At 43.0% G+C, this 22,210-nt stretch overlaps 1 protein-coding gene across 1 annotated transcript in view; it reads left to right on the forward strand.

Moving 5' to 3' along the window:
• The first annotated feature begins 14,307 nt into the window (after nucleotides 1–14,307).
• The window catches only part of LOC123751743 (facilitated trehalose transporter Tret1), a 190,801-nt gene continuing 182,898 nt past the window's right edge, over nucleotides 14,308–22,210 (forward strand). The window contains exons 1-2 of the mRNA XM_069315243.1: nucleotides 14,308–14,413; nucleotides 14,881–15,043. Coding sequence (XP_069171344.1) covers nucleotides 14,308–14,413; nucleotides 14,881–15,043 — 269 coding nt within the window. The remainder of the gene's footprint in view (nucleotides 14,414–14,880; nucleotides 15,044–22,210) is intronic.

Below are 22,210 nucleotides of genomic sequence, written 5' to 3' on the forward strand. Positions count from 1 at the left end.
CTGGTAGGAGTTGGCATACGTTCCTTCTTGTGTTAAGGTTAGAGTGCAGTCACCAGCAAAGGCTTAAGCTTTGGAATGGGATGAAGTAGATCGTTGAAATAGACATTCTACTGCATAGGGCCAAGCACACTACTCTGATTGATTGATGAAGATTAAGCCACCCAAGAGGTGGCACGAGCATTAATAGCCCATAAACTACTCTGTGGTACGTTGGTACCAATTGATACATTGGATACAAGATTATCAACCAGGGAGAAAAGGTCAGGTGTATTGCTAAGGATAAATGTCTTACGAAAGGAGGTTTCAGTTAGGTGCCCTATCCCCCCCCCCCCCCCATCTAGAGGGAGTTTTACGTCCCATCTTATTCAATGTACTAATGAATAAGATGTACTCAATGTACAATCTTTGGTAGTGACCTTCTTAAAGGTCACTAGAAGAAGTCACTAAAGAAGGTCACTACCAAAGATACCTTACAAGCAGAACTTATTGCGGAAGGAGGAAAGAATCGAGGCAATTACAGAAGCACCATACTGTCCCCCGAGCTTAAAGCGGCAGCTAAAAGCCTTCGTGAGAACAAGGAGATAGTTGTCAGGAGAGGTGACAAGTCGCCAATATATGTCATTCTTAAAAAAGACGAATATCTGGCGAAAATGAACCTCATACTCTCCGACCAAACTAAATTCCAAAGGGTAACGAAGGACACTACAGCCGAATTGAAAGCAAAGGTCAACAAACTGATCGAAACTGTGAACGCCAAGAAATCAGGACTCCACCTGCCAAAGATTATTGGGGAATATAAACCTGGATATGCGTATGGAAATGTCAAGACACACAAGCCTGGAAACCCACTTCGGCCAATCATTAGCCAGATACCCACACCCACATACAGACTGGCGAAGCGACTCAACGGCCTGCTGACTCCTTATGTCCCTTGCGCCTTCAGCCTGAAGTCTGCAAAGGAATTTGTTGACTTACTGCGGGGCACACGGGCCACAGGGATAAGAGCCTCGTTGGACGTAGAATCACTGTTCACCAACGTACCTGTGGACGAGACAATCGGGATGATAGCCGACAGAGTGTATCGTGATCCAGCCTGTACTCCTCTTGACATACCAGAAAATATTCTTAGGAAACTACTCCAAGCTTGTACTAAAGAGGCACCCTTCTTGAGCCAGGATGGGCACATGTATAAGCAAGTAGATGGGGTCGCCATGGGTTCTCCCGTAGGTGTCCTGTTTGCAAACTTCTACATGGGTACCATCGAGCAAAAAGTCTTAGTCGGTATGACCTTGAAACCGGCCATATACTGCAGGTATGTTGACGACATTTTTACACAAGTACCTGATGTCAGACATCTGCAGGAGCTGAAGGAGGCATTTGAGCAGAGTTCCGTGCTGCGTTTCACTTACAAGATGGAAAAGGATGGGAAGCTGCCCTTTCTAGATGTAACAGTCATGGAAAAGAGCGGAGGTTTCCACACTGCAGTCTACACTAAGGAAACGAACATAGGAATGTGCCTAAATGCCAACAGCGATTTCCCAGACAGGTACTAGAGGAGTGTTGTTAACGCATATGTCGACCGTGCTCTCAGCCACAGCTCAGAATGGAAGCAAGTCGACGAAGAACTCTGTAGGGTAAGGCAGGTCCTAGTCAACAATGGCTTCTCCAATGGTTTCGTCGAAGACATCATAAGAAGGAAAGTGAAACGCCATGCAACCTCTGAAGAGACAACTAACACAACACCTATACCCCCTATTAGACTATTTTACAGGAACTTCTTTTCCACAGCTCATAAAATGGAGGAAAGGGTCCTGAAAGATATTGTTAATAGAAACGTTATCCCTACAGACAAAAATCAGAGGATACAACTGACGATTTACTATAAAACCAGAAAAACGGCCAGCCTACTCATGAGAAACTCTCCAGACACAAAGCAGAACGCCTTAAAAGAGACCAACGTCGTCTATGCCTTCAAATGCCCTCTTGGGGACTGTAAGCTCCAAAAAACTCAGTATATAGGCAAGACAACAACATCTCTTTCTAGGCGTTTAACGATGCATAAGCAACAGGGCTCCATTAAGGAACATATAATCTCTTCCCACAACCAAACCATCGCCAGAGAAATCCTAGTAAACAACACAGAAATCATCGATAGATACAGCGATAGCAGGCGAGTTGACATTTGCAAGGCACTACACATTAAGAAGTCAACACCAGCAATCAACAGCCAATTAATGCACAACTATATTCTACCCACCTCAAGACTCCGCTCCAATATAGAAGCATCAAGAAATATGGACCAATAGGCCTTCTACAATCACTTCTATTCAATACCCATTGTTTCGTGTTCTGTCTTGTGTTGATGAATTTAATACCCTATTAATACCACCTCACCCTATCCACCTCACTCAAATGTAGATATAAACAAATCGGAGATGTGTAAGTTCTATTCAGTTGTGTATGTGTAAACTAAAGTCTTTGAAAATGTAATAAGTTCTATGAAACGCGCTCAAGTGTCGCGTCAGACTAGAAACAAAAATGAATTTTGGAGAATTGATTTTTGAATTACCACCAACAGTGAAAAGAAATGTACGAAAGATTGAGAAAATTCGTGTTAGAATTATTAATCTTACTTTTTCGGTCATATTTAATAATATACATATATATATATATATATATATATATATTGTGACGGTAACGCGTTGGTGTTCGGCTGTTTCAAAAGCTAGGGGCATGGCCTCGTCACATAAAGAAAAAAAAAGAGAAAAACTGGAACTTTCGTCTGTGGTAAGGTAATGGGAAGACACACAAAACACAAGTAAATTTAACAATGAAATTTTAATTACGTTTGAAAAGCAAAACATGAATAAAATTGGGCATAAAAATGTAACAGATAAATCAACATACAAAATAATAAGAATAATCACTGGCAAATGAAAAGTTACGTTAAGACAAGTGAATAATAGCAAAGTAAATAATAGTGCAGGAATATTGGCTTCAAGCTGCCACCTCCCTTAGTACACGTAAGCCAAGGCTTAGTCTACCAATGAGACGTGTCAACTGTGTGGAGCACTGATATATTCTGCCTTCCCTAGGTCGCTGTAGCTCAGACATCAGCTCGTGTGGCGGGTGGTGGGGCAGGTGTGACGGGCACCAGCCAATCAGCGACAGGCAAGCGATGGACAAGCAGTTTGCCGGTTTAACGGTGGCGAAGGCGAGCAGGTGCACCGGTGCTGGATACGTTTTGCTCTCTGGGCAAAACTTGTTGTTGTACTTGTTATCTTCTATATTATTTGTTACAGGACATACTTAGGAGGGAAGAGCAGGCTCAATCTCTCTTGAAAGAGATTACCGTCACAACTCTCCCCCGAAGCCTGCGGTTCTGGAAGAAGTACGTCGTTATGTGGTGGAGTAATAGGTGGAGTTGCTTCTACTTCATAAACTCTGGAGAGGGCATCGGCTATGATGTTGTCAGAACTCTTGTATAGCGGGTCTCCAGGTTGAATTTCTTGTAAATACAAAGCCCATCGTAGAAGACGCTGGTTAGTGAATTGGGCTTGATGTAAGAAGCGGAGAGGGTTGTGGTCTGAGAAGATGGTGGTAGACCTGGCACCTTGTAGGTACGGAGCGAAGTGTTGGAGATTCAGGACGATGGATAGTAGCTCCTTTTCAATAGTGCTGTAGTTCCTCTGGTGTGGTTTCAATTTGTAGCTGTAGTAGCTGACAGGTAGAACCTCCTCGCCTCGTTGCTGCATCAGGACACCACCAACGCCGGTACCACTGGCGTCGACATGAAGGACGAAAGGCTTGGTGATATCTGGCGAGGCGAGAATGGGATTAGAACAGAGGAGGAATTTGAGTTGTTCGAAAGCAACGGTTTGCTGCATGGTCCACTTATACCGTTGCTTGGGACTGGTTAATAGGATTAGAGGTGTGGCGACTGTACTGAAATTTCTCACAAACCTACGGTAGTAGGAGGCAAGACCAAGGAAGCGCAGGAGCTGCTTCCTGGTGGTAGGCTGTGGATAATGTTGGATGGCTTGAGTGTGTGAGTTTAACGGATCTAGGCTGCCACTCCCAATAACATGACCCAGATAACGCACTTTACCTTTCGCGAAGGTGGACTTGCCCAGGTTGATGGTGAGGCCGGCTGTCAGGAGCTTGGCGAACAGTCGTCGCAGCTGGAGCAGATGTTCACTCCAGGTGTTGGATGCTACGACGATATCATCCAAATAGGCGTACGTGTTATCCAAGCCCTGGATGACACGGTTGACAGCTCTCTGAAAGGTGGCCGGGGCATTACATAGTCCGAAAGGAAGGCGTTCATATCTGAAAAGTCCAAAAGGAGTGATAAAGGCAGATATTTCTTTAGCTCGCTCCGTTAGGCACACTTGATAATACCCCTTAAGCAAGTCCACTTGGGACAAGTACTGGGCATTACCAATGGCATCAAGAATGTCATCTATCCTTGGCAAGGGGCATCCTTGACTGTCACGTTATTCAACTTACGATAGTCAGTACATAGCCTCACCTTACCTTGGGGTTTTGGCACCAAGATACAGGGTGAGGCCCAGGGGAACTCACAAGGTGTAGCCAGTCCATGATCCAAGAGGTACTGCACCTCAGCACGCATGACTTCCTTCTTGCTAGGGCTGATTCGGTGACGAATCGGCCGGGTGTCGGGGAGCAGTTGGATGTCGTGCTGGGTAACATTACACTCTTGGGGGTCATCTCGGAACAACTCCTGATGTTCTCTGAAGATCTTGACGAGAGGTGCACTATGATTATCCTGAAAGTAGTTGGGAAGATCATTAAGGATTTCTGAATTAGAAAGCGCTGACTCCTTGTCAGTGCTTTCGGGAGGAGAAGCAGGGAAGGTCTCACTGTGGATGTATGGTTCTGTAAAAGCATAGTGGTTTAGCATGACAGTGGGAGGAGTACCATTATATAGCTTCAGGAGGTTGACGTGACACAGCTGGGTCTTCCGCCGTCTATCTGGAGTCTCTAGAACGTAGTTATGGTTGTTTCTGCACTCCTTGATGCGGTAGGGTCCTGAAAACCTGTTTTGTAAAGGAGAACCTGGGATAGGGAAGTAAGCGAGCACGAAGTCTCCCGGCTTAAATTTTCTTACTTTGCTGGTCTGGTCGTAATGAGTCTTCATCCTCTCCTGTGCTTTCAATAGATTATCTTGGGCAAAACTGCGGACTCTCTCTAGAATGTGTTGAAGGTTTTGAAGAAACTGGGGCACATTCTGATGCTCACTGAAGGTGGCATCACGTAGAGAGTCTTTGAAAGCCTTGAGGGGAGTACGGCACTTACGGCCGTAGAGCATCTCATAAGGAGATACTCCTAGGGACTCATTGGGAAGACTTCTATAAATGTGCATTATCAGATCTATTTGCTTATCCCAATCCTTAGAGGTTTCACTACAAAACTTTTTCAGGAGTGCTTTGATAGTCTGATGACTACGCTCAAGAGAACCCTGTGAAGCAGGATGATAGGGGCTGGACAATACCTGTTTGATGTTGAACTCCTCCAGTGTCCTTTTGAAGAGATCACTGGTGAATATGGTACCACAGTCGCTCTGAATCTCCCTGGGAAATCCATACTGGGTGAAGATCTTCAATAAGTGCTTCACAACCGTAGCAGCCATAATGTTTTTCACTGGAACTGCTATGGGAAATCTGGTGGTAGGACACAGGATGGTTAAGATATAGGCGTTACCTGAACTGGTCCGAGGTAAAGGACCAACACAGTCTATAATAAGTCTGTGGAAAGGTTCCGCAGGCACCTGTATGGGAATCAGTGGCGCTCTGGGAATAGAGATATTCAGTTTACCTGCCATCTGACATGTATGACACTGTTTTACATACTGTTTGACGCTATTTACCATACCTGGCCAGTAGTAGTCTTGACGAATTCCATGGTAAGTCTTGTTGAATCCGTACTGGGAGAGTGCTCCGTGGGCCAGGTGTAGAATAGTGGGCCGCAGGCTGGCAGGAATCACAAGTTGTTCGATGTTGGCCCAATCGTCCTCCTCCTTCAGTTTACTGGGTCTATATCTGCGGTAGAGCAAGTCGTTCTCTAGGAAGAACCCAGGAATACTGTCGGGTTGAGTCTCAGCCTGGAAAAATAATGGTGTTAAGGTAAGATCTTCCCTCTGTAATTTACGGAACTCCAACTTGGTCAGATTCGCGGGTAGTTTCTGAGGGTCTTGAGGGACAGCGGTAGCAGTAGAGTCAGCTGGCTGTGGTCGTGTGGCTTGTGCACGGGTGGTCACTAGAACCGGAGGAGAAACTTCATCACTCTCTTGAACCTTTGCTGGAACATACTTAAATATAGGGTTATCTGGCTCAGAGGTACACACCTGGGGTTTGTCCATGACGATCAGGTTGGTCGGTTGCAGGTCTTCTGCCAAGTCGTTGCCTAGGAGAAGTTGCACTCCAGGCATGGGAAAAGGCTTTTCCCTGACGGCGACTTGGACTTCTCCGTTCACGAAGGGACAATCCAGGTGGACTCTGGCGAGAGGATAAGGAGTGGTAGCAGTGAGGTCAGTGATGAAGACAGTTTCTCCGGTGTAGGCGATGTTGGGCACAGCCGACTTCAAGATGATCGATTGAAGAGCCGCTGTGTCCCTCAAGATCTTCAATTTGAAACGTCCCTCCGGATTTGAACCGTTGGCAGAGACAGTTCCAGTATACAGGTGGTTACTGAAAAGAGAAAGATCATTAACATGAACACCAACATTCATCACAGGCTTACCGGACTTAGGAGGAGTTGGTTTGGGTTTTTGCGTGTCTTTGTATTGAGACTTACCACACTTATCTATGGTATGTCCATAGAGTCTACAATACTTGCAGTACAATTGCGAGTCAGCTTGATCTGTACTCACTTTCTAGTAACTGTACCACGACTTCTTACTGGAGGATGGTTCTGGTGTCAGCCGGTGGATGAGGCTGTAAGTGTCAGCCGACTTAGCACATTTCAGGTAGTCGGTTTCTTCTTTATCTGTTAAATATAGACGGACAGAAGGCGGCACACGCCTCAAGAATTCTTCAACTAGCATCAGGTTGACGAGTTCTGTAAAAGTAGAGACATGTGCTGCTTCCAGCCATTTCATAAAATATCTCCGTTTTGTGTTAGCAAACTCGAGAAAGGTAGTGGTACTTGCCTTCAGGTGGTCACGGAATTTCCTTCGATATCTTTCGGTGGAGAGAAGGTAGGCGTCCAACACTGCTTTTTTCAGAGTCTGGTAGTCATTCTCAGACGCCAAAGTACTGAGTGTGACTGCAGCTCTACCTGTAAGATGGACTCTGAGAAGTGTGGCCCATTGGTCGGCAGGCCAACTGAGTTGATTAGCAAGGGTTTCAAAGGTGGTAAAAAACACGTCAACTTCTGCTTCTACAAATGATGGCATTAACTTACTTGCATGTGATATATTAAAACTGACGGGAAGATTGGCAGTAGCTTGCTGGCGTTGAGCGAGGTGTGAAGTTTCCAACGCGAATTCTCGTTGACGACATTCCATAGCCAGAGTCGCTTGGTGTTTGTCATGTTCGCGTTGAATCTCCAATTCGCGTCGTTTTGTTTCAAGCTGTACTCGTTCCCGCTCACGGAGTATTGCAACCTCACGTTCCTTGAGGGCGATTTCACGTTCTTGTTCTTCCCTCCGTATGGCAGCTGCTTCCCTTTGTTGTTCGAGGGCTTCCCTTTGCTGCTCACGTTCAATCTTGGCCAGCTCTAGTTTGAGTTTCATCGTTGCCAAATAAGTTTTATCTGCAATATAGTAAGTTTCATGAGTTTCAGAGTCTATCTTACCTTGCTCTAAGAAGTGATCCAGCAACAGGTTGTGTATGTCATTTTTGTTGGCTTGGTAGGGAACTTCTAGTTGATACTCATGTGCAAGAGTTTGTAATTCAGTCCTCTTGGCACGACTTAAAGTCCCTATTTCACCTGCTGGATCTGCACGGAAAGCTTGGAGACGAAACATTGTGAAATTAGCAAATAAATGCACAACGAATATACTGTTGTGATATAGTGAATGTCAGAAACAGGACAACGTGGCAACTGGTACCTATCCTGTGAAATCTTTAACAATTAAAGTTAAGTACAAGATGTTAAATGATTAATTTAATCAAGGTCGCAGGAAATCTTGTACCCGGTACTCATGTAAGAGGATAATGGCAAGAAAATCCTACTAAACAAGTGAAACTGAGTTTCTAAAACAAATGAAACAGTTAATTGCCTCAAAAGTAAAATTGGTAGTCCAAGGATGTAGGCATACCTTGCCGAGTCTCTATAGGACATAAGCAAGTTTTTCCCACTGAAATTAATATGATACTTACAGAATTAGCGAACTTTTGTGCTCTGAAAAAGAAAGCTAATTCCCTACCAACGTAGGTATCATCATCTCTGACTGACGTGTAGGGGTGCGAGGTGTCAACTGGTGACGAGAACTGCTGCTGAGGTCCCAATTCAGCAACTAAAGTTCGTGCTAGAGGAACTATGGCCCTCTTTATCTTCCTACTGTCAGATTGCAGAAGATTAGGTGCACTTGACCCGGGGGCAGACCACAGTACCAGGGTCCCAATATGATGATCTGTCAAAAATATGAGAAATATCCTAGGGACAAAAGATGGTAAACACGAGTAATAACACGGAGGGAGAGATGACCAATTAAGAGTATGACTGAGGCCTACAGTCACCACATATTCCAAAGTTGTCTCACCTTCACTATATGCTACTCTCGGAATGCACAATACACACAGCACCATATAAAAATGAAATTGAATATGAAAAATAGTAAAAGCTACGTTACCAAAGCCAAATACGCTTACCATAAATTACTACTTGGCACCAGTACCTGAGTGAAGCTCCTAGGGCAGGCCCCCACTTTATGTGACGGTAACGCGTTGGTGTTCGGCTGTTTCAAAAGCTAGGGGCATGGCCTCGTCACACAAAGAAAAAAAAAGAGAAAAACTGGAACTTTCGTCTGTGGTAAGGTAATGGGAAGACACACAAAACACAAGTAAATTTAAAAATGAAATTTTAATTACGTTTGAAAAGCAAAACATGAATAAAATTGGGCTTAAAAATGTTACAGATAAATCAACATACAAAATAATAAGAATAATCACTGGCAAATGAAAAGTTACGTTAAGACAAGTGAGTAATAGCAAAGTAAATAATAGTGCAGGAATATTGGCTTCAAGCTGCCACCTCCCTTAGTACACGTAAGCCAAGGCTTAGTCTACCAATGAGACGTGTCAACTGTGTGGAGCACTGATATATTCTGCCTTCCCTAGGTCGCTGTAGCTCAGACATCAGCTCGTGTGGCGGGTGGTGGGGCAGGTGCGACGGGCACCAGCCAATCAGCGACAGGCAGGCGATGGACAAGCAGTTTGCCGGTTTAACGGTGGCGGAGGCGAGCAGGTGCGCCGGTGCTGGATACGTTTTGCTCTCTGGGCAAACTGCCCAGATATATATATATATATATATATATATATATATATATATATATATATATATATATATATATATATATATGTCGTACCTAGTAGCCAGAACGCACTTCTATGCCTACTATGCAAGGCCCGATTTGCCTAATAAGCCAAGTTTTCATGAATTAATTGTTTTTCGACTACCTAACCTACCTAACCTAACCTAACCTAACTTTTTCGGCTACCTAACCTAACCTAACCTATAAAGATAGGTTAGGTAAGGTTAGGTAGGGTTGGTTAGGTTCGGTCATATATCTACGTTAATTTTAGATCCAAGAAAAAAAAATTGACCTCATACGTAATGAAATGGGTAGCTTTATCATTTCATAAGAAAAAAATTAGAGAAAATATATTAATTTAGGGAAACTTGGCTTCTTAGGCAAATCGTGCCTTGCATAGTAGGCCGAGAAGTGCGTTCTGGCTACTAGGTACGACATATATATATATATATATATATATATATATATATATATATATATATATATATATATATATGTCGTACCTAGTAGCCAGAACGCACTTCTCAGCCTACTATGCATGGCCCGATTTGCCTAATAAGCCAACTTTTCATGAATTAATTGTTTTTCGACTACCTAACCTACCTAACCTAACCTAACCTAACTTTTTCTGCTACCTAACCTAACCTAACCTATAAAGAAAGGTTAGGTTAGGTTAGGGAGGGTTGGTTAGGTTTGGTCATATATCTACGTTAATTTTAACTCCAATAAAAAAAATTGATCTCATATATAATGAAATGGGTAGCTTTATCATTTCATAAGAAAAAAATTAGAGAAAATATATTAATTCAGGAAAACTTGGCTTATTAGGCAAATCGGGCCTTGCATAGTAGGCTGAGAAGTGCGTTCTGGCTACTAGGTACGATATATATATATATATATATATATATATATATATATATATATATATATATATATATATATATATATATATATATATATAGAGTCAGGCCAATCTTTCATATGAAGAAAGATTAACAAAGCTTAAGTTGCATTTACTGGAAAGGCAAAGAGTTTGGGGTGACATGATAGAGGTTTACAAGTGGATAAATGGACATAACAGGGGGGATATTAAGAGGGTATTAAAAGTATCAACACAAGACAGAACACGAAACAATGGGTATATATTGGATAAGTTTAGATTTAGGAAAGACTTGGGTAAATACTGGTTCAGTAACAGGGTTGTTAATTTGTGGAACCAATTACCGCGTAACGTGGTGGAGGTGGGTTCCCTCGATTGTTTCAAGTGCGGGTTGGACAAGTATATGAGTGGGATTGGGTGGTTATAGATAGGAGCTGCCTCGTATAGGCCAATAGACCTTCTACAGTTACCTTTGTTCTTATGTTTTTATGTATCACTTATGCTAGAGCAGAGCTACTATGCTACCAGCTTATGCTGGTAGAGCAGCGGGTTCGCTTCATGCAGGACGGAGTTGAATCCCCGACCGTCCAAGTGGATGGACACCATTCCTTCCCCCCGTCCCATCCCAGATACTTACAATTACCCTTTCCAAGTGCTATATAGCTATAATGGGTTGGCACTTTCCCTTGATAACTCCTTCCTTCCTCCATTATATCCCATTATCTCTCTCTCTCTCTCTCTCTCTCTCTCTCTCTCTCTCTCTCTCTCTCTCTCTCTCTCTCTCTCTCTCTCTCTCTCTCTCTCTCTCTTTCTCTCTGCGAACGAGAGAGAGAGATAGCAAACCTGAGGATCATATAGGGTTTTGTAAATCCTTCTGTCAAGAAGGTGAAAAATTCGCAACAGGGCTGTCAGCTTACTAGCTGCCTTTTGGGCTACGTTAAGCACATATCTCTTCATTGTCATTAAAGAGTTGAACTTCAAAACAAAATTTCATCTGTGAACTCTAGATTTTTGCCACCCACTTGCAAGTCTGTCCGATTTGCAATGTGCAGTCAATGTGCATCATCGCCTATGTTTTCTTAGCCGCAAATATGGCCTGTTATCTTCTGTCCCAGGTAGAAATGTATGGTTTGTAGCAGTTGGCATATCTTCCTTTCTATATGTAAAGGTTAGAGTGCAGTCATCAGCATAGGCTTGAGCTTCAGAAATGAGATGAAGTAGATCGTTGAAACAGACATTCTACATAGGAATAGACATCCACCTGGGACAGCTCCATTGTAGACGAAGCAGCCACAGCTTTGTTGGAGGCAGCAACAACTTCTAGAGATGGTACACGCCTCACAGCTATGCAGGCTCCCCATGCAGGCTCCCCTACATTGGAAGCCTTTTGGCAGTTCCTATGTCTGCGACAGGCACACATCCTGATCCACTGTAGCTCCATATTGCAGTCACCCTTCGTATTGCTTCCCCAATCCATTCTGTATATAGGTGTATTTGTAGTGAGGCAGATGCAGACGAATGTGGATTGTATTGCCTGCACTGAGGAAAATCAGACAGTTGGCACTCACGATACGACGAAATTAATAACGTCATTAAGAAGAGCATTTCTTCTGCCCAGAGTCCAGCAGAGAGAGAGAGCCTACAATCTATTGTCCCGTAACTTTGTTTGCTTTGCTAGCGAACCAGATGGAATCACACTGCACCCGTGGAAAAATGATGGACAATTAGTGTTGCGTATTTACCCTGGCAGCCACATACATCAACCTCTCTGTCTACCAAGCAGGAGCTGTGGCCACACATAGAGATAGAGACAAAACCAAGTACAGGGAAATAGATCAAAGGTACAACCTCGTTCCAATAGGATCCATGGTCCATGGGGAGAGAAAAAGAGCAAGACGGCTTCTCAAGGGTCTTGGTTCCAGGCTCATCGAAACAACAAGAGACCCCTAGAGTGGCGAGCTTACTCTCCTCAGCGCCCCAGCGCCTCAGCGATCCAGGGGGTTAATGCCCGCGGCATCCTCTGTTCCTGCCCAGAGTGGAAGGAGCTCAAAGAAATATACAGCCCCTAGAAAACAAACTTACATTTATTTACTCTTATTGTCCACATTTTGTAACAAATCAGCTAGGTAACTGTGCAACCTTGTATAATATAGTGTACACAATAAAAAATAACATGAGGGGGGCTGTGGTGGAGGAAGTTGTGGAGATGGTTGTGGTAGTGGTAGGGATTGTGAACGTTGTGGTGGTGGTAATGATGGAGAAATTTGTGGTGGAGGTAGTAGTGGAAAAAATTGTGGTGGAGAAGGTTGTTGTGGAGGTAGTGGAGGAGAAAGTTGTGGTGGTGGTAGTGATGAAGGAAGTTGTGGTGGTAGTAGTGGTAGAGAACGTTGTGGTTGTGGTGGAGAAGGTTGTGGTGGTGGTACTGATGGAGAAGTTGTGGTGGTGGAAAAAGATTTGGTGGTAATAATTTTGGAGAAGGTTGGGGCTAGTGGTGGAGATCTTTATGGTGATAGTAGTGGTGGGAGAAAGTTGTATTGGTGGTAGTGGTAGAGAAAGTTGTGGTGTTGGTTATGGTGGAGAAGGTTGTGATTGTGGCATTGGTAGAGCAGATTCTTGTGATGGTAGTGGTAGAGAAGGTTGTGGTGCAGATGGTTGTGCTGATGGTAGTGGTGGAGAAGGTTGTGGTGATGGTAGTAGTGGAGAAGGTTGTTGTGGAGGTAATGGTGGAGATGATTGTGGTGGTGGTAGTAGTGGAGAAGGTTGTTGTGGAGGTAATGGTGGAGATGATTGTGGTGGTGGTAGTAGTGGAGAAGGTTGTTGTGGAGGTAATGGTGGAGATGATTGTGGTGGTGGTAGTAGTGGAGAAGGTTGTTGTGGAGGTAGTGGTGGTGAAGGTTGTGGTGGTGGTAGTAGTGGAGAAAACTCTGGTGATGGAGTTTTGTGAAACCTTGAGAAAACATCAAGCTTCCTCTTGATGATCTTCGGTCTGGCGGCTGAGTGGCCAAAGGTTCAGTGTTCGATCCCCGACGGAGACGGAAACAAATAAGCAGAGTTTCTTTCACCCTGATGCACCTGTTCACCTAGCAGTAAATAGGTACCTGGGAGCTACACAGCTGCTACGGGTTGTTTCTACGGGGTATGTAACAAAGAGGAGGTTTGGTCAAAAACCGGGCCGCGGTGACGCTAAGCCCCGAAATCATCTCAAGATAACCACAAGAAGAAGACGAGAACAATGACTTCGTTTTTTCTTCCATGGAAAACAAATATGACTAATATTATCATCCCAGCTGACCAATATCATCAACCCAGCTAACCAATATCGCTTCTCGAGAGCAATGTTGGTCATCTTCCATTCTGTTGCAAATGTACTTGTTTTCAGTGTGATTTTGGGGCACCATGGCAGAGGGGCACTTAAATATGGAGGATCTCTGGATCTAGAAGCGTGCCTGTTGCAGGCACAGGTACTACTGAAAGAAAGTGCCCCGCACTAGAGGTACCAGCACTCTAAGGCGAGCTTTCTCCTTCTGTGGTGTTGCAGTACGGAGCAATGCGTCAGTTGTTTTTACCATAACTGGGCTCTCCTAGCTGGACTGTATAAATCTTTTATTTGGGTGGTGGGTCTGGTTAGGGTACTGGACACATAAATATTCCACTGACTGGAATTTTCAATAAAAAATAGAATCGTGTATCCCTGTCTAATCATTAAGGGGTTCTGATAGGGTTGCTATCACAAGGTCGTTTGATGCAGAGGATAAGCCGTGAAGAGGTAGAGCAATCTACCGCTCTACCGCCCTGGTAGAGCAATCTGGGAGGCTCTTCAGACACAATGACCACCAAGTCTGACTAGTATGCTAGGGGATGTAGAACACCTCAGGAAGTAAGTCAGCTTAGGTAGAAATAGGCATTTTGTGGGGATACAGAGAGCATCATGAACGTCCATTTTTATAGTCCTATCCGTTATCCTTCTGAGGTCGGTGATTTTTGCATCCAGGACTTCATGGACTGCATGCTAGCCACTGGTAGCACCCAAGAGGGTATGGTTACCTGGCTCACTGAGAATGTCTGGCACAAAAACTTTTACTTGATCAGCAATGACAGCTGGGAGAGAGTATTTCACTCTAGGAGAAGTTAAGAACGAGGTCTGTAGTTCCCTAGCTGCTCCTGGATTTTTTATATATTCTCCAAAATGGTAATTAGGCGCTCTGCTAGGAGTGCTATGAACCGAAAACCAGGTGTTCAGCTCATTTAACATAACTTTTTTTTGTCAAATCATATGTAAATTTTATTCAAAATGATTATAATTATTTACTTATGTAGTTATTCAGATAAATATAGGATCTACCATACATATAGTTATATCACAAAAATTTAATATGGAGTAAATGTATGGAAATAAATTAATATATTTTTTTATTTTAAATTTATTATAATAAGTATTATTTGTTATTGTTTTTATTTTACTTTAAATCATAATGTTAAGACCGAAAACATGCTTCTCCAGGTAGCATGGTTTTCCTCGGGGGCCTGCTGGGGTTCATGGCGGCGGGGTGGCTGATGGCCCGGCTGGGGCGGTGGTGGTCACTTCTACTCTCAACGCTTCCTTCCGCCCTTGGCTGTATCATCGTCAGTCTCTCTCTTAACCCCCTCATGCTCTTGACTGGCAGGTGGGTATCGTATTGATTGAGTCTAATGATTAAACATGTTTTTTAGTGATGACAGGCTGGCAGATACGACTTGCTTTTAGCAGTATCTCACAGCATGCTGTCAACACATTTGTTAGAGAGTTATATAAAGCTATATCTCATGGACTAAATCTAAGAGAACGACATTGATATAGTATTGAATCAACGTTGATCATTCGTTGATTAATGTTACATGAGCATTTTTTGTCCATTGTATTATTATATGACTTTTGCTAATTTTGATGCCTCCCACTCTATGTATATCTGTAAAAGATTTTTTTTTTTATTTCTCCAAGGTTGGAGGCAAAATGCTTCCGGTTAGAAACATGAAACTTTTCATTTAGTTGTGTGATGTTATGAGGAGTGTCATAAGGTGTTTTGGTCGAAATTTTGGTCGAAATATCGGCCAAATATTGAGTAGAATTGGTTACAATTCCGACAACTCACGACGCCTATGAAGTCCGAAATGAGGATTTGGTTTTAGAGAAAGTTTGTCATCAAATTTCCAGCTGTTCGGTACACAAAACGTTGTTAACAAAATTTTTATCACAAACGTTAACAACATTGTAAGATCAGTAAACTATGTGGTTACTTAGCAGGATACATATATTACATGCTCTGAGGGGGAAAACGGCAGATATATGGAGAGAGAGAACTGGCGGGAGAGAGTGAAAGAGTTTTAAGGAGTGGGTGGAGAATGAGATGGAGGAAGAGTTAAAAAAAAGAGATAATATTGAATGGAGGGAGGGAGGGAGGGAGAGAGAATGTGATTGAGGGAAGGAAAGAAATTGGGATAGAGTAAGAACAGTATTGAAGGAGAAAGATTGCGAGGGTGAGAGGCAATGGGAATATGAGGGAAGAAGAATGATATACAGGGAGAGAGAAAATGGGATGGTGGTTTAAGGGAGAACACGAATGGGAGGCAGGAAGAAAGAAAGAACAGGATGTAGGAAGGGAGAGATAAAGAATGGGAAAGAGGGAGTGAGAGAGATTTGAAGGGAGAGAGAATAACAAGCGAAGGAGAGAACAAATTGGAGGGACAAAGAGAGAGACAGACAAACAAAGTCAGAGAGAAATGAACAGTCCCAGGCACCACTTGGTACCCCATCTACTCGGTGGTGGACGAACTCACGTTCTCATCAAGAGAACGTGAGTTCGTCCAAGGTTGAAGCCAGACTTTTGAGACTGGTCTCATGGAATTTTTGCATGGTGGTTTGTGATTGTATGAGGAGGGTCATAGGTCGCTGTTGATCCCAATGCACATTTGTAAAAAGAATTGGCTGTAAGATAAACACTTCCCTCGCTACCGCAGCTGATATAAGGGTTGCAGCTTAGTTAACCATGTCTTCTACACCCACTTATGGTACGGGTGTACTCCATCATCATGATTCACAGGATTAAAGTACAGTTCTGTGGTGAACAGTCGTTCACTCAGAGTCAAATAATGACGAAGGTTGTTAATAACGACGGAGTCAACGCCGAACTTCTATATACAAGCTAGGAGGCTCTGGAACACCTATTTGCTTCCAGAAAACCAAGAAGCCCTACGAAACATGGACCTGATTCCCATCCCTATTCGACGTTGTATGGCAAATAGTGTGAGAGTTTTTGTAACTTGTGAGTTTGGAATAAAATGAAATTGGTATAAGGAATTGAGCTCGGAAAATTCCTAAGAATTTTCTTTATTCTTTAACCTTTATTCCTGTCGTGATATTCAATTAGGTCGCCTGAGGAAGGACTTGCTTAGCTAACACACCAATGTAGTAAGCAGCTCATTCCTCACTTTGGGACCATATATGAACAATTGACTAGGCGCGAGCAAACGCCGAGACCCCAATGAAAAATTGAAATCCCCTCCACTTGGCCGACGACCTTCGCCATTCGCCGAAGCGAATCTAGCGAGTAGGTCAAGGGCTCTCACAACAATAATTTATTGTTGTGTGGTGCCGTATATTTGGTCCAAAGCTCAGAATCAGTCTCAATTTTATTAGTCGAGTGTGAAGAACACTTGCATAACAATAATAATGTGTGGGGTGTAACGAAAAGACAGTGTTAACCATAACAACTTAGTTTATTCAATAAAGTACTAACTACTACTACAAAACAAAAAGAAATGTCAATGACGTTACTCGAAATCCTTCCTGTGACACTATCAATGACAGCTAGACACCAGCCCCTCGGACTGCATAATAAACTAACTCGAACATAAGCGTGACCACAGAGGAATCAACAAGAAACAAGAACTAACAGATCTATAATCACAATTACAACAAATGACACAGTGGGTTCTGAAACACGTCTCCAGTAACCTCCTAACTGTTCTACGCCTCAGTGCAGTCTACACCTGCAACAGCGGTTGCAATGCAATCAAATCAGTAGTCTTTCAATGACAACAATAACTAATGGGTTCACTGGCAACTCCAGCACACTTCCTCAAATTACTCCTTACGTTAACACTCCGTCCCACGGACGATCAACAATCAATAACAATTGATTTACGGTAATAACACAATAACATTTACGTTAATTTAATAACTCTTACAACTGTCACTAGTAACGCGGAAATTACACAACACTCTACCCGTCGAGCATTCAGTGAGAAAAATCCCATTAATCCCTGTACTACCAGACTGCTGATCTCTTTACTAGTTACGTTAATTTACGTTAATCGGTTACTAATCACTCAGCGATGGTAAACTCTGATTTACAATGTCCAAAGTTCTAAGAGAACGGTAATCACTCGTGATTACCTTTAGAGTAATTAATTACTATCCTCAAGATCAATAATTAAACAATTAAAATACGCAACCTTTCACACTGGCTCAGCAATTTACATTAAGGTATGAATTCCGTCTAAGCCTTCCATACTCAGACCAATTCAGGTGGCTAATAACAGTAATTAGCCCCACGTTTACGTTATTCTAAAATGACGTTACTCCTCCCACGAGTCAATCAAGTGCCGGTACTTCCGGGCAGATAAATAACGACGTTACGTTAATGGAACAATAGAGCCTTCGTGTGAGTCGATCAAACAAGGATCGAGGTTAATTACTTTGACTTCCTGAAACACGTCAATTACCCGGCCCACTGACCGTTAATTACGACAGACAATACTCTAATTCTTATCCGGCTGATGGCTAGGCTCCTTGAGACTACCGTAGTTGCTTGCAGGAAAGTAAATTAACCCAAACGTATTCTACGTTACTCAAATTGTCAAAGAACAAATTCTCTTAAAGCAATGGGCGTTCCCTTGGTTACGTTATATTAATTGCCTCGCAATCACCTCACTGAATACTGGACTTCGATGTCCTACCAGATAACAGGAGAATATATGTGTACCCAAGTACTCGTCTACAGCAGAGTTCACCCACGACAATGACAAATCACACTAAGAAATCACAGTGATTTACGTTACAATCCGGTTGCAATGACAATACTGCAGATCGTAGTAAAATAACATACAGGACATGAACCCTCTAGAACACTGCCCCACAATGACTTTACTGAACTGCAATCACACACGGTGATGCTCAACACTAGCAACAATCACCATCAAATAACAACCCCTCTGCAATAACACACGGCAAGTACTCTAATTTCCAAATATTAGAATACTGCACACACTTCCTTATTTACTGTTGCAAATGACGCCAGTGCTCTCAATAACCCCTAGAACATAGGTCCAAATTTGCAATCATCACACAGTAAATAACACAATAACATTATATATATATATATATATATATATATATATATATATATATATATATATATATATATATATATATACATATATATATATATATATATATATATATATATATACACATATATATAAATATATATATATAATTACTGCTGACACATGTAGCCTACAGCTATCAAACGTTATTGGGAACACTAAGGAGATCTCGCACTCCTAAATGACATGGGTGAGTGATTTATCGATCACGCATGTCGATAAGCACTCTCGAGAGTTACGTTACTCGACAGAGCGATGGCGGTCTCTCCAGACAGCCTCGTTACTCACCAAATTCTACCAAAATTACGTTAATACTGCAACCACAATACATATATATATAAATCACACTTGTCACGGCCCTGGGAACAATACAAGAAATTTCGACCACACTGTGGTACACTCCACAATAATCATTGCCAGGAATCACTGGTGTTACACATACCTGAGCGCTCAGTGTTGGAATTCCACAGCTGCAAGACCACACATGGAAATGATATCACTCCATCCCACGGACGATCAAAAATGATTAAATTACCACAATAATAATATAACTATTACATGGACATCCTCTCAGTCCTTGGCTAATCTATGTAAACTCTGTTCCCGTGTGTACCCCCCCCCCCACACACACACTGTACGTCTGTGTACACAAGACATAAGTCCCTCTGGACTGACAAGATGACAACAAGGGTGATTATCTCCTCGTCCACACTTCACTTCACCTCCACAGGTGCTGCGTGACAATGTGACGGAACACTTGACCTCGAATTCAAGCTTTTAGAGACGAACTGATCACCAGAAATACACACATAGGTACTTACTCATTCATACTGCCGGCTTACACACCATTCCCATACATCAGGCACCCCGCTGCGGGTGGCTGGCTCGCTCACGGCAGTAGTAGGTGGCGTAGGCGGCGGTAGTACCTCACGTGGTATTTTACGTACAATTGGCGCGCACTCGAACCCTCCCCTCACAACACGGCTCGGTTCGCACCCTCGACCCACCGGTGAAGTGAAGCGTTCGTACCCAGGTGACACACACAACGATAGCGTCTCACAGAAACATGGGAAATCTGCCTTAACACTGACATGAATTTCCCCGTTCCCATCGACTGCTACAGAGCACTAGCAAGTCTAATCATTACTGGTATGGGATCTACGAGTCTGTTACTGCTCGTATGCACATTACCCCACAATCCCAGATCACTGTACCTCTACCCACTGTACACAATGTCTTTCTCCCCTCCAAGCGACGTCTTCGGCCGGATTCTGTGACGACCGCTGTCGTTGGTGAAGCAGGAAGTGAAGCAGTTGAGTAGTCCAGCCACCACGGCTCCCTATACTCAATTTGGCCGAATTGAGTACAGAGAGCATCTTGACAGAGTGGCAGCTGGGTTCAGAATGATGCTTACACCGACGATTCCCGCATCCTCGAAATAACCAATGAGAGGAAGGCATACAGCGGCCTACCCCTCTCATCCAATCAGCGATGGTGTAGCATAGCCCCTAGGGCAGCTCCAAGATGGCCGACCAACATGGCGGCTCAAGATGTTTACTAAGATGGCGGCAGTTTCCATGACGACGACTCAAGTGGCCAGTGAGCACGGGAGGCCCACAGCTCACCCCACGCCTGCGGCCTAGCTGTTCCCGCGCAAAGTCGAGTCTCGCTTCATGCCATACAATGAGATGATGCTATCGGCTCTAGCACTGTCCACAGACGTGCTACCCCGGCTAGGGTAACATTTCTGGACTGCTGATGACTGGGGCTCTCACATGAGCCCAAACACTAGATGTTTCGGTTGCTGGTTACCAAACTTAAGTCCGCCCACTTAACAAGTGCACTTAACAAGTGTACTGGCCCCCACAAGCATAAGAGCACTATTGTAAGTGAGCTGGTGAACCATCCCCTCACAAATAGAACCATTTTCGCCAGATGTACCAGCATCTTTAACTCTACCCAAAAACCTACCAACATCCTGAAGAGCATCATAGACCAGAACCCGGCCCCTGACAGTGGTAGAAGCGAAGATTATCAAGAACGACGAAAACCTACACCCAACCTTGAAGGTGACATTCTCTAGTCCTACAGCAGCAAAACATGGTCAAGAAAACGGGTTCAGATGCCTCGAAATCTCATTAACCCCTGACACCATGAAGAAAGAAAAATGCCTCTAACTACGACAGTGCCGTAAATGTTTCATATATGATCACATCACCCGGAACTGCAACTTGACCGAAGGAAAATGCAATCTGTGCTCAAACTCACAACAATAAGTCTTCCCAGTCGTCCACCAAGCTGTGCATCGTCTGTGAAGAAGCTCACACCGCTGTCTCCCCGGACACCCTAATCAGACAACACGAAATCCAAATGATGTCTGCCAGCAGAATGGCTTAAAACAGTAGTAGAACATCTGCACTCGCAGCGACCTTCAATATACAAACATTAACGTTCCTGTCTCTACCAAGCCCCAATGCTACAATGACGTCTGCATTGGCCCAACTCCCCCACCCACACTAGGGACCCAGTGTATAGGCCATGGAGTCTCTGCTCACCCTTCCAAAACCCAACCAATTAGTGGCCTTGGTCACTAGCACCCCTGGTACCAATCCTCATTCACCTCACCAAGAAGCTGGCATGCTCAGATATAAACCAATACGTCACCACACTCAACAGACCGCTGGCAGCGAACGGGCTACCCAAGATGGCTGTATCAGCTGATCTTCTCCAAGCTCACACACACCTATAGTTCCCAGTAAACACAAACATTCTTGAAACTTTCAAAAACATTAGCAAAGGTTGTTGGAATGACAAGTCGTGCAAAAGGTGCAGCATGTATTTGAGCAACATTTATTTAAAAATGGTACAAGTATCTATATGAATAATTTCTGTGATAGCTGTTTTCTCTATTTTCGTCCCTATATAATAAAAATACTTTTTACATGTTTATATAATAAATTTATGTACTTTTAGTAAAATTCTTAAAGATATTATGAATGTTAATTTATGATTGTATGAAATATTCTTCGATATTTAGGTATTTAAAGATCAGATTAGTTTTTTGTATTATATTGCTAAAGTTGGCTTATATAACTATTTGTCTCCTTCAACAAACTCAACAATTCAATTCAAGAAATACTAATTTACAGTAAATATATTAATTACATATTTTCTAAAATACGTTATGTATATTGTTAATGTTGTTTGACAGCTGTGGGGAGCATTCCTAAAACATTTAGTTACTCAAAGAACTAATTGTATATTTTTGTGAATTCACTAATTATGGCTAAAATAGCACTCTTTGCTCCCTTAAATAATACAAATTTTATGAGGTCTTAATACCAAATTTATGTTATTCTGTAACATACGTTAATATGAATTGTAAATGCTGTTTCAGAATTGCATGA

The sequence above is a fragment of the Procambarus clarkii genome, chromosome 7 (assembly GCF_040958095.1).
Source record: "Procambarus clarkii isolate CNS0578487 chromosome 7, FALCON_Pclarkii_2.0, whole genome shotgun sequence".
Classification (NCBI taxonomy): Eukaryota; Metazoa; Arthropoda; class Malacostraca; order Decapoda; family Cambaridae; genus Procambarus; species Procambarus clarkii.